The sequence below is a fragment of the Zingiber officinale genome, chromosome 6A (assembly GCF_018446385.1).
Source record: "Zingiber officinale cultivar Zhangliang chromosome 6A, Zo_v1.1, whole genome shotgun sequence".
Taxonomy (NCBI): Eukaryota; Viridiplantae; Streptophyta; class Magnoliopsida; order Zingiberales; family Zingiberaceae; genus Zingiber; species Zingiber officinale.
The window spans coordinates 71,194,588-71,208,595 of record NC_055997.1 but is presented as its reverse complement, the minus strand read 5'-3'; the positions used below and the strand labels follow the sequence as shown (position 1 = coordinate 71,208,595).

General features: G+C 40.4%; 1 protein-coding gene across 1 annotated transcript; it reads right to left on the bottom strand.

Annotated features, from left to right (window-relative positions):
* Nucleotides 1–773: 773 nt before the first annotated feature.
* LOC121994911 (probable LRR receptor-like serine/threonine-protein kinase At1g56140) lies at nucleotides 774–1,928 on the bottom strand. The gene is made up of 4 exons (XM_042548793.1): nucleotides 1,808–1,928; nucleotides 1,489–1,720; nucleotides 1,122–1,272; nucleotides 774–1,028 (listed from the first exon to the last, which is right to left on the bottom strand). Exons 1-4 carry the CDS (start codon nucleotides 1,926–1,928, stop codon nucleotides 774–776), a joined length of 759 nt encoding a protein of 252 aa, XP_042404727.1.
* Between the last annotated feature and the right edge of the window lie 12,080 nt (nucleotides 1,929–14,008).

The following is a 14,008-nucleotide window of genomic DNA, read 5'->3' as shown; positions in this document are numbered from 1 at the left end:
GCGAAAAAGTGGTTTTCGGGGCCCGAAAAACCCAACATGACTTATATTGAAGGAGTCTAGTAAATGTGCTTCATTTACCTTGGATTAACAACTTCCTCAGTTACAAATCAAGTAATCTCATTAGTCTCATACTCTTTTATAAGTATTTCCTTTCTTTATTAAAGTGTTTTAACTAAACGTTGAAAGAACGAGAAAGGTAGATTCGTCTTAATCGCAGGACTTTTTGCACCCCTCTAGCCGATCGCCAAAGGTCCAACATAATCTATTTAAATTATTTGACAAGCTGGACTAATCCGATGGACCAATCTAAATTAATAACTCTAATTAAGGATGATAGCATTTTCAAAGGGTCAATTATTAATAATTCAAACATTCAGAAAATTGGCAATGTTGCCAGGAAGATGGGCTGATGCAACTCCTTTTGAAATTTTAGAATACTTCGATGGTGTAAAGTTTCTGACAATTTTAGAATACTTCGATGGTTTTGGTTTGAGAATGTGATGAGCTATCATTCAAAACCTGAGAATATGAGATCTTTCGAGTTCCTGCTAGCTTGATTTATGACTTTCTGTATTCTTCTCATCAGGGGACAAAAAATACAATATAAAGATTGTTACAGCAGTATCTTTATTCAATTTGCTCAAACCTTCCCCCTCGAAATATACAACCTTACAGTTCCTATCCAAATCTGGAAGATCTAATTAGGGATTGCGCTAGCTGCAGTTGCCATATATATGCATATATTGAGAGAGAGATATTCTGACATGAACAAACTAGGGTGATGGAGACCTGATGCTAACCCTAGCTTTCCTCTCCAAAAATGTTGGTTTCACAGGAGTCGAAGATATCTCAGCCCTGCAAGTCAGCATGGCCACTATTTCAGACATTGGGGGCCTCAAGTCTGGATATGGCTGAAGGCACAGCAGAGCAATTTGGCACACCTGCAACACTTCTTTCTCCACTGCTCCTTCTAGTAATTTTGGATCCACTATTTCATTCAGCCTTGATCTTTCATATAGCTTCCATGTCTGCAAAATGAATATTTTTTTAACTTTTTCTTTTGGTTTGTGTCTAGACTTCAATATGAGCTGAAGACAGATTCAGATATGAGGAAGAATTACATATTCTGGAAGATATTGCATCTCGATTGGAAGAGAAAGGTCTGTGTTGGTTCTGCAACAGATGATCTCCAGCACAATAACACCGAAGCTATAGATGTCGGCTTTGGCAGAAAGCTCTCCTCTCATAGCATATTCAGGTGCACAATACCCTCTGAATTTGTTGAAATACAATGTTTGAATGAACCTTCATTTCTCAAGTTGATTAGTGTGCAAAATGCAAATATGTGATTTTTGAATTGTAAGTTGCATGCTTTAAAGTCTTGTGTTTATTAATTATGTGATCTTTCTTTAGTAAATCCCATATATTAGGGGCTCCCTTGGTACGATAACTGTTGTTTTTTTACCTACAACATGCAAATCAACTTACAGAGTTCCTGCAAATCTTGTGCTGAGATAAGTTTGATCCTCTGGGAAGAACTTGGCCAAACCGAAGTCGCTGATCTTAGGTTGAAATTTCTCATCGAGGAGGATGTTGCTGGCCTTGATATCCCTATGAACAATCCTCAAGTTGGAGTCCTCATGCAAGTACTGTAATCCCCGTGCGATTCCTACAATGATTTGGAATCGCGTCTGCCAGTCTAAACATAGCTCGCTCTTTCCTGTTCCATTACCATTTGTTAAAATGATGAGTGTGACACGAGCAAGCAAAGCAATCGATATGGTCTCTTGGAAAATTTAGTAAAAACCAGATATGATTCTGTTCAAGCTCCCATTGGTCATGTACTCGTAGACAAGCAGGCGCTGGGAGCCTTCTGAGCAGCATCCGACGAGGCGAACGAGATTCCTATGTTGAATGCTCGTCAGCATTCTAACCTCTGCGAGGAACTCCGACTCGCCTTGCTGTGATTTCCCAACACTTAGCTGCTTCACTGCAATGATTCTTCCATCATCTAATACTCCCTGTTATCAATGCATAATTTGAACATATAGGGGAGCTGCATAGAGCCCAATAACAGGAAAAAAAAAAAAAGAAGATAGATCAACCTTATAGACTGGTCCAAATCCGCCTCCGCCGAGTTGGTTCTTGGGTTGGAAATCCTTTGTTGCTTTCTTCAAAGTTCGATAACTGAAGTAAGAAATCGTCCGAAGATTGCCGCTGAATGAATTAGGCACTGCAATTTGATAGAAACAAAAAACTCATTGATCATTTGTTCTTTTATTGGTTTGAGGTTTCAATTCACAGATGATGAAGAAGATGAGGATGTAGTTTACCAAGAGGGCCTTGGGTGGAGTTGACAATCTTCCATAAGGGGGCCTTCTTCTTCCTGTACCTCCAGCAAAACGCCATCTAGAGCAAAACTAACAAGCGAATTGACACATGGGAAGAGGAGAAATGGTGCTTGTTGGATTGGAGATGCAAACTCTGGACCGATCTCAGATTCGATCATTATAAAACATTGAATATGACGTTTCTTTTTATATGTTGGATATAATACAATTTAAGGTACTTTGGAAAAGCCGGTGCAGCATCATTCTGTTGGATCCGAGGCATAGTATGTCCTCTTCATCCTCATGGATTATGAGGTCGTTGGGAACAAGGAGGGATGGCAAATGATGGGAGGCGACTTCTACCAAGAGGAGCATGAAGCTTCTTGAGATCTTACTGCCATGAATTATCTTTTTTTTTTCTTTCTTCTTTTGTTTGATGCTTGGGAAGGAAACAATTGGACCAATTCCTCTACCTAGTTAACTCATTTTATTTATCTTAATTTAAATTTTAAAATAAAAAATTTATTAACCAGCATTATATTTGCTAAGAGTGGGATGAAGGAGATCATGATATAGTCAAGTTGGTTATCACATATTATATTTAGAGAATTGGATAATGATCAATTTCCGATGAAGTCGATAAAAATATCCTTTTATGTGATGACTTGCTAATGTTTACTTATTTTACTACTAATTTCATCTTTGTTTTTGCTAAAGAGTGGAATGAAGGATTTTCTTCTTAGAATAAATTTTGAGTAAAATGAGATATTTCTTAGAATGAATCATTTTATTTTTAAGTATTCGTTCAAAATTTCAAATAGTGCAATAAAACGTAAAAGCATGAATCATTTGAGCGTAGCACAGATGGAGAGTGCATGGTTCTGTGGCTGAAAGGTCCAGGGGTCGATCCCCGGGGTGTCACTGCCTGGGGTTAACGTCTCCACCATACACTTTCCACCTGTGTACCTGTATTTACTTTCCTCCATATCCGTGGGACCGACTCTAGGGGACCGCTGATATGAAGATTCCACATTTTTTATGAATCATTTGAGTTCTATTCTATTCATGCTTACCAAATGCAACTTTAATGAAAGGGATAAAACTCAATTGTAGTAATATAGTATTGCCAAAGGTATGGATTACCTACACTAGGTGGGATTATTCAAATTATACTTTATTTAAATTTAAAACCATTTCATCCACTAATACTTAAATTCTAATGCAAACATTATCATTTGTGTATGAATATACCCACGCACAACTATGATAAATAGAATTATTAAAAAAATCACATTTTATTTTGAAGAGTAATGTTACCCTATTTATCTTATAGTATGCACCTTGTGTGTTGGTGTTTAATTATTCGATACATAACGGAAGGTGTAAAAACTTAAATTAAATGACTTTTAAAAAAAATTCACAACAAAACAATTTTATTTAGATCGAACCAATGATCTTGTTTAATTATAAGAATTTTTATAAATTTTCTTATAATTCAACATGCAAACATTATAACATTTTATTTACAATTCTATAAAAAAAAATTAGAATCATTACCAGATATTTTTTGGATATGGAGTTTGTATCTAAGATTTATAGATTGTCGGAATTCTTTCAACACCACGATCTTCCTTACCAATTCTTCGAATCAATTGATGGATAAAAGTGAGGGCTAACTCTCCTAACTTTTCACACAAATCAACCATAGAATTTTTCATACCCGTCTCCTAACATGTTTACTGAAAAGATTTTAATAGACCATTGATATAATCATTACATGTTGATCAACCCTCCATTCATGTTTCACAAATAGAGCTAGGTGAAATTATCATTTTACCTCTCTATTTGTATCTAAAACCTTAAGTACCATTGATTCACTAGTGAACAGTTAATTCATAATCTAATATGAATTAGAGCGCTCAAACTATTCAGTGCTAGAATCAATACTTAAGAGAATCATAGTATCCTTTCGGAAGTTACGGATTCCATATCTATAAATCATATTTCTAGCTGAATGTATAACCGAGTCTCTAAAATGTAAGTGTTACGCATGTTGGACGTTGCATCAGTTGCAACATTACGAAGATGAAGGGGTGCCCATTCACCTTCATCTTCCTCAATTGAATGTCATCAAAGTATCGGTTTGTAACCGATGCTTGCTTCCTATTTATACTAGCGTCCAAGAGCAATTGACAAAAAAGGGTGAGTGCGACGGTGATCAGTACGACGGTGGGCAAAAGAGATCGTCCTATGGTCGGGATTTGGTTCGTGAAAAATATGAGGAGGTTCCAAAACGGTGATCTTCTCGACGATAGCAGCAACATCTTCACCGGCTTTGATTTCTTCTCGGAAGATCACTGTGAGTGTTTACAATTTTATTTCCTATTTATTTCATGCATATAATAGGCTACAATGGTATCAGAGCGATGCCTAATGCATGAAACTTGTCTCTTCTTCTGAAAAATGTCTCTGTTGCCGTCGCTATGCAAGATCGTGACTGGGTCGCGATTTGCTACCGATGTCGAGCCCCGAGAGGTTGCTGCCTATCAGCTTCCGTGGCCGGAGAGTGTCGACGACCACGTCGAGAGGCTGACAATCGACAATCACGGCAACCACGTTTGTCGCGACAGAAGAAGAGAGTGCCGTGGTTGCGACAGAGAAGAGAAAAAGAAGTTTAATCAATTAAAACTAATCGAATAAAACATATCTTAATCGATTTAAAGTCTGCGTAATTGATTAAACTGACGAAATGTAGTAAATCTGTATAGTCAATTGGTGTAATCGATTCAAGCACTGTAATCGATTAAATAGTTTTTTAATCGATCTTAGTAATCGATTAAAAAATGATAAACAGTATTTATTACGATTCATCCGTCAAATAATGTTGTGTTGAGAAAATTTTTGATTTTATTAAATAAAAAACAGAAGGAAAAGAAGAAATTCTTCTCAAAAACACGTAAAGATTAAAATTTAATTAAATATATTTATTAATTAATTAAATGCATATAGAAATATATTATTGATTAATAAATACATATTTAATTAATTTATAGTTCAATTAATTATAAATTGAACTAGAGTAATTTGTCGAATCAAACCCAGGTCTGATTTAAATCATTAGTTGATTTAAGTAAACTGATTTGATTCAATAATACCTAAATCTGGTATAAAAGCATTTGTTGATTTAATTCGATCAGTTTATTATTAAATTAATTAGGATGATTTTGATTACATAAGTTGAGCTGATCAAATATGATTAGATTAATTTTATTGTGTCAAATTTAATCAAAAAAATTAAATTTATTCTAATGGGTCAGACATAATCCAATGGGCATTGGATTGATCAAATAGACCTGAGTTTGATCAATAAGTCTGAAATTGACTTAAAATGGGTTAGATATAAACCAGAACAAACATAGATAAAACATCCTTTTCAATTAGATTAGTTCTGACTGGAAAATGGACTGAACACAGGAGCTGGTCAAAAGATCCAATGTATCAGTCACATGAGACTCCCCAAATAAAGAAAATTTGTTTTTCTTATTTGCTTGTATATTCTGTATATATTTGTTCTATATGTGAGAATTGAATATGACCGGTTTTGTTACTGGTTTGTCAGTTTTATACTGACATCATTATTTTCAACTTCAGATACCACAAACAATATACACGATGACTGGTCGCTATAAACGACAGCATGAGCCTTGGGAGGAGATCAAGAAGCTTGAATATGACTCGGATCACGGAGTCGGTTGGCTTATTGGTCGGCTCGCTTCGTTGTTTCGAAAACTCGAGCGAGAAGGGTATCCAACCCAGGACAAAGAAAGAAGATGAGCCCTGGTTTATTCACTGTCAGAACATCTTAGGCAGATAGCATTCCAGCTATAGGATGATTCTGAAGGGCACATCTCATATTCAGAGATGTGCGGGCAGTTACTAAAATTGGAATAGGGTCCTAAAAAATCTGAGGAGGATCCAGAAATAGATCCTGAAGATTTTGAGGAGAATCCAAGTCCCGCAGAATCTGAGGATGATCCAGAAATGTATCCTAAAGATTTTGAGGAGGATCCTATTGGACCCCGTGGTAGTTTTGATGTGATCTACCAAGTTGGTTAGGTCCTGCTGTGTTTGATCCCTGTGTCTGAGTGTGCAGGAGCTTAGGAACACAGGAAGTCGAGCGGAAGACGCAGCTAGCGAGAAGGACGGCACGGGAAGGGAGCCGACGGGCTCGGTGCGTCCGAAGGACGAGAGAGCTGCGGAAGAGTACTCCGGTGGGCGTGAAGAGCGTACGCGGCGTTCGAGGGACGTTAAGCCGGGGCGGAAGGCTGCTCGAGGAAAAGGCCGGGAATTGGGTTCGGGTGAGCCCTATTCCGGTTGGCCACAATCACCCAAGAATGGAGCGTCGGAAGCTGGAAAAACCAAACTGGAAACTGTGCTGCCAGCTTGGAGGCGCCTCCAGCAGGCTTGGAGGCGCCTCTATCATGAAGGCACCTTCAACCCTGTTGAAGGCGCCTTCAACAGGTCAGATTTGACCGTTTGCGTTGCGGATAAATTTTATCCGCTGACCGAGCTGGAGGCGCCTTGAACCTTGTTGGAGGCACCTTGGACCCTCGGGATAGACTTTCCAAGAGCTATATAAAGGTCCCCTGGAGCTAGGAATTCAACAACAACTCAAGCAATCAATCTATAAGCAATTCCAAAACAATTAGTGAGCTTCAAAAATGTAAAAAACTTCTCCGCCTTCAGAGAAGGAGATTTTTCTTACTGCGCTCTTTTCTACTGTCCTGGATTAACAACCTCCTTGGTTGTAACCAGGTTAAATCCCTGAGTCTTTTCTGTTCCTATTTATTTTTCTGTTTCATTAATTTAGTTGCTGTTATTTTATTGCTGATTTAAATTCTGAGTTGAAATCCGAGGAGGGTAGTTTTTATTTTTTGTTTTCAGCAATTCACCCCCCTCTTGCCGGTCTCCGCTGCGCCTACAATTGGTATCAGAGCAAGATCACCTCAGAAGGACTAACCGCCAACTAAAGCACTACGATCAAGCTGATGGCCGGAGCAAACATCCATCCCCCGAAGTTCGACGGAGACTTCGCGACGTGGAAGCTCAAAATGGAGGTATTTTTTAAAACCGAATTTGACATTCTTTTAATAATGAAATATGACTATGCAGTTCCGAAAGATAAGGAGGAAAATACCTGGACGAAAAAGGAGCAAGCAAACTTCGTCGCTAACGGAAAGGCTGAGTTCCACCTACTCAGCGTTCTACCGCCGCAAGAGGTAAATCGGATCGGAAGCTACGACTCCGCGAAAGATCTCTGGGAAAAATTCTTGGAGTTTCACGAAGGTACTTCCGAAGCGAAGCTGGCGAAGCACGATATCCTCCGGAACCAGTTAACGAACCTCCTGATGAACCAAGGCGAGAAGGTAGCACAACTCCAAACGAGAATCAAGGAGCTGATAACGCAACTAACGAACCTTGGAGAAGAGGTAACCAACCGGGATTCTATCCGATACGCGCTCAATGCCTTCCCGAGAACTCCAGAGTGGGCCTCCTTAGTAGATGCGTATTACATCTCTAAGGACCTCGAGGTAAGTACTTTAGAACAATTATTTTCCACTTTTGAACTTCACGAATCTCGAGTTTCAGAACCCAACGGAGCAGAGAAGACAAGTCAGAACATTGCCTTAAAGGCAAAGATGAACAGTTCTGACTCCGAAGCCTTAGTCGACGAATCTGAAGCGGCACTACTGGTAAGACGCTTCAATAAGTTTTTCAGTTCTAATAAATTTAAATCACAGAGGCATCATCGAAAGAAGAGGACGGTTCGCTGCTATAACTGCAACGAAGAGGGGCACATCAAAGATGACTGCCCAAAGCTAAAGAGAAAGGAGAAAGAAAGGGAAAAGTCAAAATATAAGAAGCCAGAACCCTCCAAACACAAGAACCTAAAGGACACGTGGGATGATTCGTCATCCTCCGAATCGGAAGTCGAAGAATTCTCGGGACTAGCACTGATGGCCAACCATCAGCTAGAAGAAACGTCCAGCTCAGAGATGAGCATCGACGAAGGGGGAGGAACGTCAGAAGAAAACAGCAGTGAAGGGGGAGCGTCACCTGCTCAGGTAAGTAAGGTACGCAATCTAACCCCGTCTCAGTCATTTCGATTTATTAAAGTTCTTTCTAGAGAATTAGATAAATTAGAAAAAGAAAATGAAATTTTGAAATCAGAAAATGAAATTTTAAATTTAGAAATTAAAAAATTGAAAAATGATGCATGCTTAAAGAAATTTCCAAAGTCAAAAATTAGAATTTATGGTAAATTAAATTGGTATATAAGGAAGCATCAAGGTCAACTTAGGAAAATACCAAGAAACTAAGTACCCCCTAGATTTTTGAATAATCTTGTAGGAAGGAACCTCTATTGGATTCCAAAATCTGTACTTAATTAATTTTTCAAAAAATTGAAAGCTTACAGTGAGAAAATTAAACATTGAAATTCTTTATGGAAGCTTTGTCTAAGGAAGTGGTTGTTGCTCCAATAACCAAGAAGGTCTAGTGCCTCGCCACGACCTGGAAGCTAAAATATTGAAAAAAATATTTAATTAACTTTCTGAAAAAGCATTAAACAAGAATTAAAAAAAATGCTTTGAAAGTTTATCAAATATTTGTTAAAATAAACAAAAAAAAATCCTTAGATTTTTTTATTAATTGCCTTAGAAATTTTTTTTTTCAGTTTAAACTTAGAAATTTTTTTCAAAAATTCAAACTTACTTGAAAATATTTTTACTAAAGACCCCATTTTTGCTGTGATCAAAGGGGGAGAGAAAATTACAAGTTTATGGGGAGTTAGAAAAATTTAATATTTCTTTTATTATTTTTATAAAAAGTGTTGTAATTTTACAAATTGCAAAAATTATGTTTAACTTGTTAGTTTAGTCATTTTTCTTTAAAATTACTTTTTATGTCTATTTTAACCCTAACTTGAACTTGGGTTGATGCACATCAAAAAGGGGGAGATTGTTGGACCCCGTGGTAGTTTTGATGTGATCTACCAAGTTGGTTAGGTCCTGCTGTGTTTGATCCCCGTGTCTGAGTGTGCAGGAGCTTTGGAACACAGGAAGTCGAACGGAATACGCAGCTAGCGAGAAGGACGGCACGGGAAGGGAGCCGACGGGCTCGGTGCGTCCGAACGATGAGAGAACTACGGAAGAGTACTCCGGTAGGCGTGAAGAGCGTACGCGGCGTTCGAGGGACGTTAAGCCGGGACGGAAGGCTGCTCGAGGAAAAGACCGGGAATTGGGTTCGGGTGAGCCCTATTCCGGTTGGCCGTAATCACCCAAAAGAATGGAGCGTCGGAAGCTGGAAAAACCAAGCTAGAAACTGTGCTGTCAGCTTGGAGGCGCCTCCAGCAGGCTTGGAGGCGCTTCCATCATGAAGGCGCCTTCAACAGGTCAGATTTGACCGTTTGCGTTGCGGATAAAGTTTTATCCGCTGACCGAGCTGGAGGCGCCTTGAACCTTGTTGGAGGCACCTTGGACCCTCGGGATAGACTTTCCAGGAGCTATATAAAGGCCCCTGGAGCTAGGAATTCAACAACAACTCAAGCAATCAATCTGTAAGCAATTCCTAAGCAACTAGTGAGCTTCAAAAATGTAAAAGGCTTCTCCGCCTTCAGAGAAGGAGATTTTTCTTACTGCGCTCTTTTCTACTGTCCTAGATTAACAACCTCCTTGGTTGTAACCAGGTTAAATCCCTGAGTCTTTTCTGTTCCTATTTCTTTTTCTGTTTCATTAATTTAGTTATTATTATTTTATTACTGATTTAAATTCTGAGTTGAAATCCGAGGAGGGTAGTTTTTATTTTTTTATTTTCTGCAATTCACCCCCCTCTTGCCGGTCTCCGCTGCGCCTACAGATCCAGAGATGGATTCTGAAGAATCGGAGGAGGATCCTGAAGAGTGTGCAGAAGATCTAGAAATAGATCTGTGGATACATCTGAGTCGATCCACCCATCATCGAGTCCTGCATGAACAAGGTACAATTGCCCACTGCACTAGCATTTATCCTGGTGGGAGTGGTGCTAGCTTATCTATGTTACCAGTGTTCTGTTTACTGTCGTTATGTACGAACAGTATTAGCTCATTTAGTTTTTGAGTCATGTAATAATTGTTGGAGCAATCCCAATGGTCCGTGCGATCATGTGTTTTGGTGTTTGGACAAAGGGTTTAAGTTAAGATTACCCTCGTTATTTGATATGTGTATGTGAGTGTGCAGGTTTGTAGGATACACATATGACTCAGCTTGATAGCTTCGAGTCCGGTGAAGGATGGAGCATCCGAGGGACCGTGGACAAGGCAGCAAGGACAAGGGTCGAGGGAAGCTACTTCGAGGCATATGCGAAGGATGACATTGGGGACGAGCCACGAGCTTGGATGCATCCAAAGGACGAGAACCAAAGGAAGTAGGCTTGAAGGCAAGAGGTTAAGGCTGCAAAGAAAAGTTAAGTGATTCATGAGGGTACAAGTGCATGAGAGATTGTACTCAAGGAAAAATCCGGGAAGGGGAGGGGTACTGTAGCAGTCAACGGGTAGTGTAGCAGTTAACGACACTGTAGCATTCGACTGGTGCACTGTAGCAGTAGATTGATAGAGAGCCGTTGAGAAAGCCGTTCGACCGGCACCAGTCGACTAGTAATGGTAAAACAGCAGGGTTGTTTTCTTCCAAGCTCTATAAGAAGGAGCTTGGGATGGCCGGCTAAGGTGACGAAATTAGACTTGGTTAAAGCATAATTAGTAGTCACTAAGTGCTCAAGGTTTCCCTTGTGTCCAAGTGTTTTTTTTTTTGTGAGTGTTGTGGTCAGGTTTCTCCACCCATAAGGATGTTTGAGCTAGCCGGAGTTTTCGGGGACTAATCCACCGACGGATTAAGGGATCGTCTACCTTACGGACAACCGTGGAGTAGGAGTAAGTTATCTTCGAACCACGTTATATCAACGTGTATTGGTTTGCATTCCTTTCTTAGTCTTTGTCATTAGTATTCGTATTTGTGTTTGTATTATTGTATTTTCGCTAGCTCACTAACAAATAAGTAGGAAGCTATCAAATTGGGGGCGCCATCCATCCAACCCCCCCTTCTAGCCGGCCGCAAGATCCACATCAATTGGTATCAGAGCGAGGCCGCTCTCCATCGGACTAACCGCCGAGGAAGCTAAGAAGATGACCGGCTTGATAGAACTGCCGAAGTTCAAAGGAGGAAGTTTATGGGACATCACCTTTTGGATGGTGAAGATGAAGAACTTCTTTGAAACGGATTGGGACACAATGATGGTGGTGGAAGAGCCATTTGAAGTCCCTAAGGATAAGAAAGGGAAGAAGTTCCGACCACGACATTAGATGGAAGAGCAAACCACATGGTCAAAGGCAAACGATAAGGTAATATCAATTTTGGTAGATATTTTGCCTTCTAACGTGTTAAGTGATGTAGGTGAATACGAGAATGTCCACGAATTATGGAGCAAAGTGAAGAAAGTTCTAGGGAAAAAACTCATACCTACACAAGAGGAGAAAAGATTCGAAGAAAATGATGAAGTGGTCCAAGAGGAGAAGAAGGACCAATCGGATGAGGAGTCATCATCAACATTCTCAAGGGTTGAAGAAGAGTTCAAGACAAGTGAAGAAGAAGTCTTGGAGGTCAACCTAGTGGCACCCCCACCGAAATCAAGTCAAAGGACCATATAATATGCTCCGGGTGCAATGACAATGGACACTACAAGAGTAGATGTCCTTTAGGTAAGAAAGAGGTAACTCCTAAACTCAATTCAATTCCTTTAGAATCTAACTTGAGTTGTAGGAAGAAAAAGGAGAAGAAGCACATTAGATGTTTCACGTGTGGTGAGATGGGACACTACCACACAAGATACCCAAGGAAGAGAGAGCTCAAGAAGTTGGAGCATTTGAATAAGTGGGAGAAGAAGACGAGGAGCTTGAGTCAAGGGGGAGCTTCAAGGGGAAGGGAGGTATACCCTAGTTTGAATCGTAATTCAAGTTTAAATTCTTATACTCCCATGCATGCTAGGAATAATTGCCATTATTTACCCATGCAAAATTTTAGCTTTAGATATCATGATAGGAATAGGGTAAATATCGATTATAACCCTAGGAGACCTATGCATGATAGACCTAGACACGTTAAATTCTCATTACCTAAGGAGAAGAAGGTAATGGAGAACCTAGGCATTAATCCCAAGAAGGGGAGACACATGCCTAGAAAGGGTAGGTCTAGGAATGTCCAAGGTGGACATGTTGACTCTAGGTTTAGGAACCTAGAAAGGGAAAATCAAGCTTTGAAGACAAATCTTGATAAGTTAGAGAAAACCCTAGAAAGATTCAATGTTAGATCTAAGGGTTTAGGTATGGTGTTGGGTAGTCAAAGACCCAACAATGATAGATCGAGTCTAGGATACCGATCTAGTGTCTCCAATGCTAAGGGAAAGTCTTATGCTAGAGTTGCATATGACTATAGCAAGGAGAAGCCAATAAATGACACGAGAAAGTCATTTAAAGGTAAGGTTAAATTAACCAAAGACAAGGTGTCTAAAGTTAAAAAGGTTAGGTTTGTAGGTCAAGTGTCACCGGAGGTGCACCGATGTGGCCTAGCAATTTTGGATAAGTCATATAGGGAGGTGGCTAAGACTAAGAGCTCTAGGGGGAGCTCAAAGATTCAATTTAGGACCCATGACAAATGGATCTCAAGTGGATTTTACTTGGGAGTCTAGAGTGTTGGTGCAGGAAGCATCCGACGATCAAACCTAAGTTTTGATAATGGCAAAGGATTCAAAGTTAAGATGTGTGGTGATCTAACGGTCTGAATGAGATTGCAGGAAAGTCCTAAGTGTACTTAGGCAAAAGCCCTAGCTACGGTTAGGCAAGGTGAAAACCCTAGGGGGTGGTAACACTAGGTCATAGGGGTGGTAACCCTAGGTCATAGGGGGTGGTAACCCTATGCGGAAAGTCTTGGTGGGTCGAGTGCTTCAGGCAAAAGTCATAGGGGGGTAACCCTAGGTGGAAAGTCCTGGTGTCGCGAACCAGGTGAAATACTGGACCAGCCGGGAAGCGGAAGTCCAGCAGAAAGTCCGGAAGCATCGAGCACCGAGCAAAAGTCCAGTCGATCTGGAGGATCGCACTGGTATCAGGTAAATCTCCTGAGTGGAGTAGGTGAGGACGCGTTCCCCGTAGAGGGAACAGTAGGCGTCGGGTCGACCTAGGGTTTCCGGTTGGAAATCCGAAGTCAGACCCGGACAGTCCAGAGACTGTCATTATATTTTGTTATCATATTTGTTGTTGTTTTGTGCTAACTTTGTATTGCAGAGTATGTGTTTAGGACTACACTTTTGCAGGAGCAAAGGAGCACAAGTTTAGCTCGGATGAACAGTGTCTGAGGTGCCTCCATGGAGCTTGGAGGTGCCTCGGGTGCAAAAGATGAGCTGGCTGCGAAGCAGGGTTGGAGGCACCTTGAAGGAGGCTCAAGGCGCCTTGGACTGGAGGATGAAGGCGCCTTGAGGAAGCATGAAGGCGCCTTGAACCTGATAAGGTTCGACCAGTTCAGCCCGTATCTCAGCGTATGACTCGGCCAGCATAGAGGCGCCTTGGATGGCTTTCAAGGTGCCTTGAACACCCT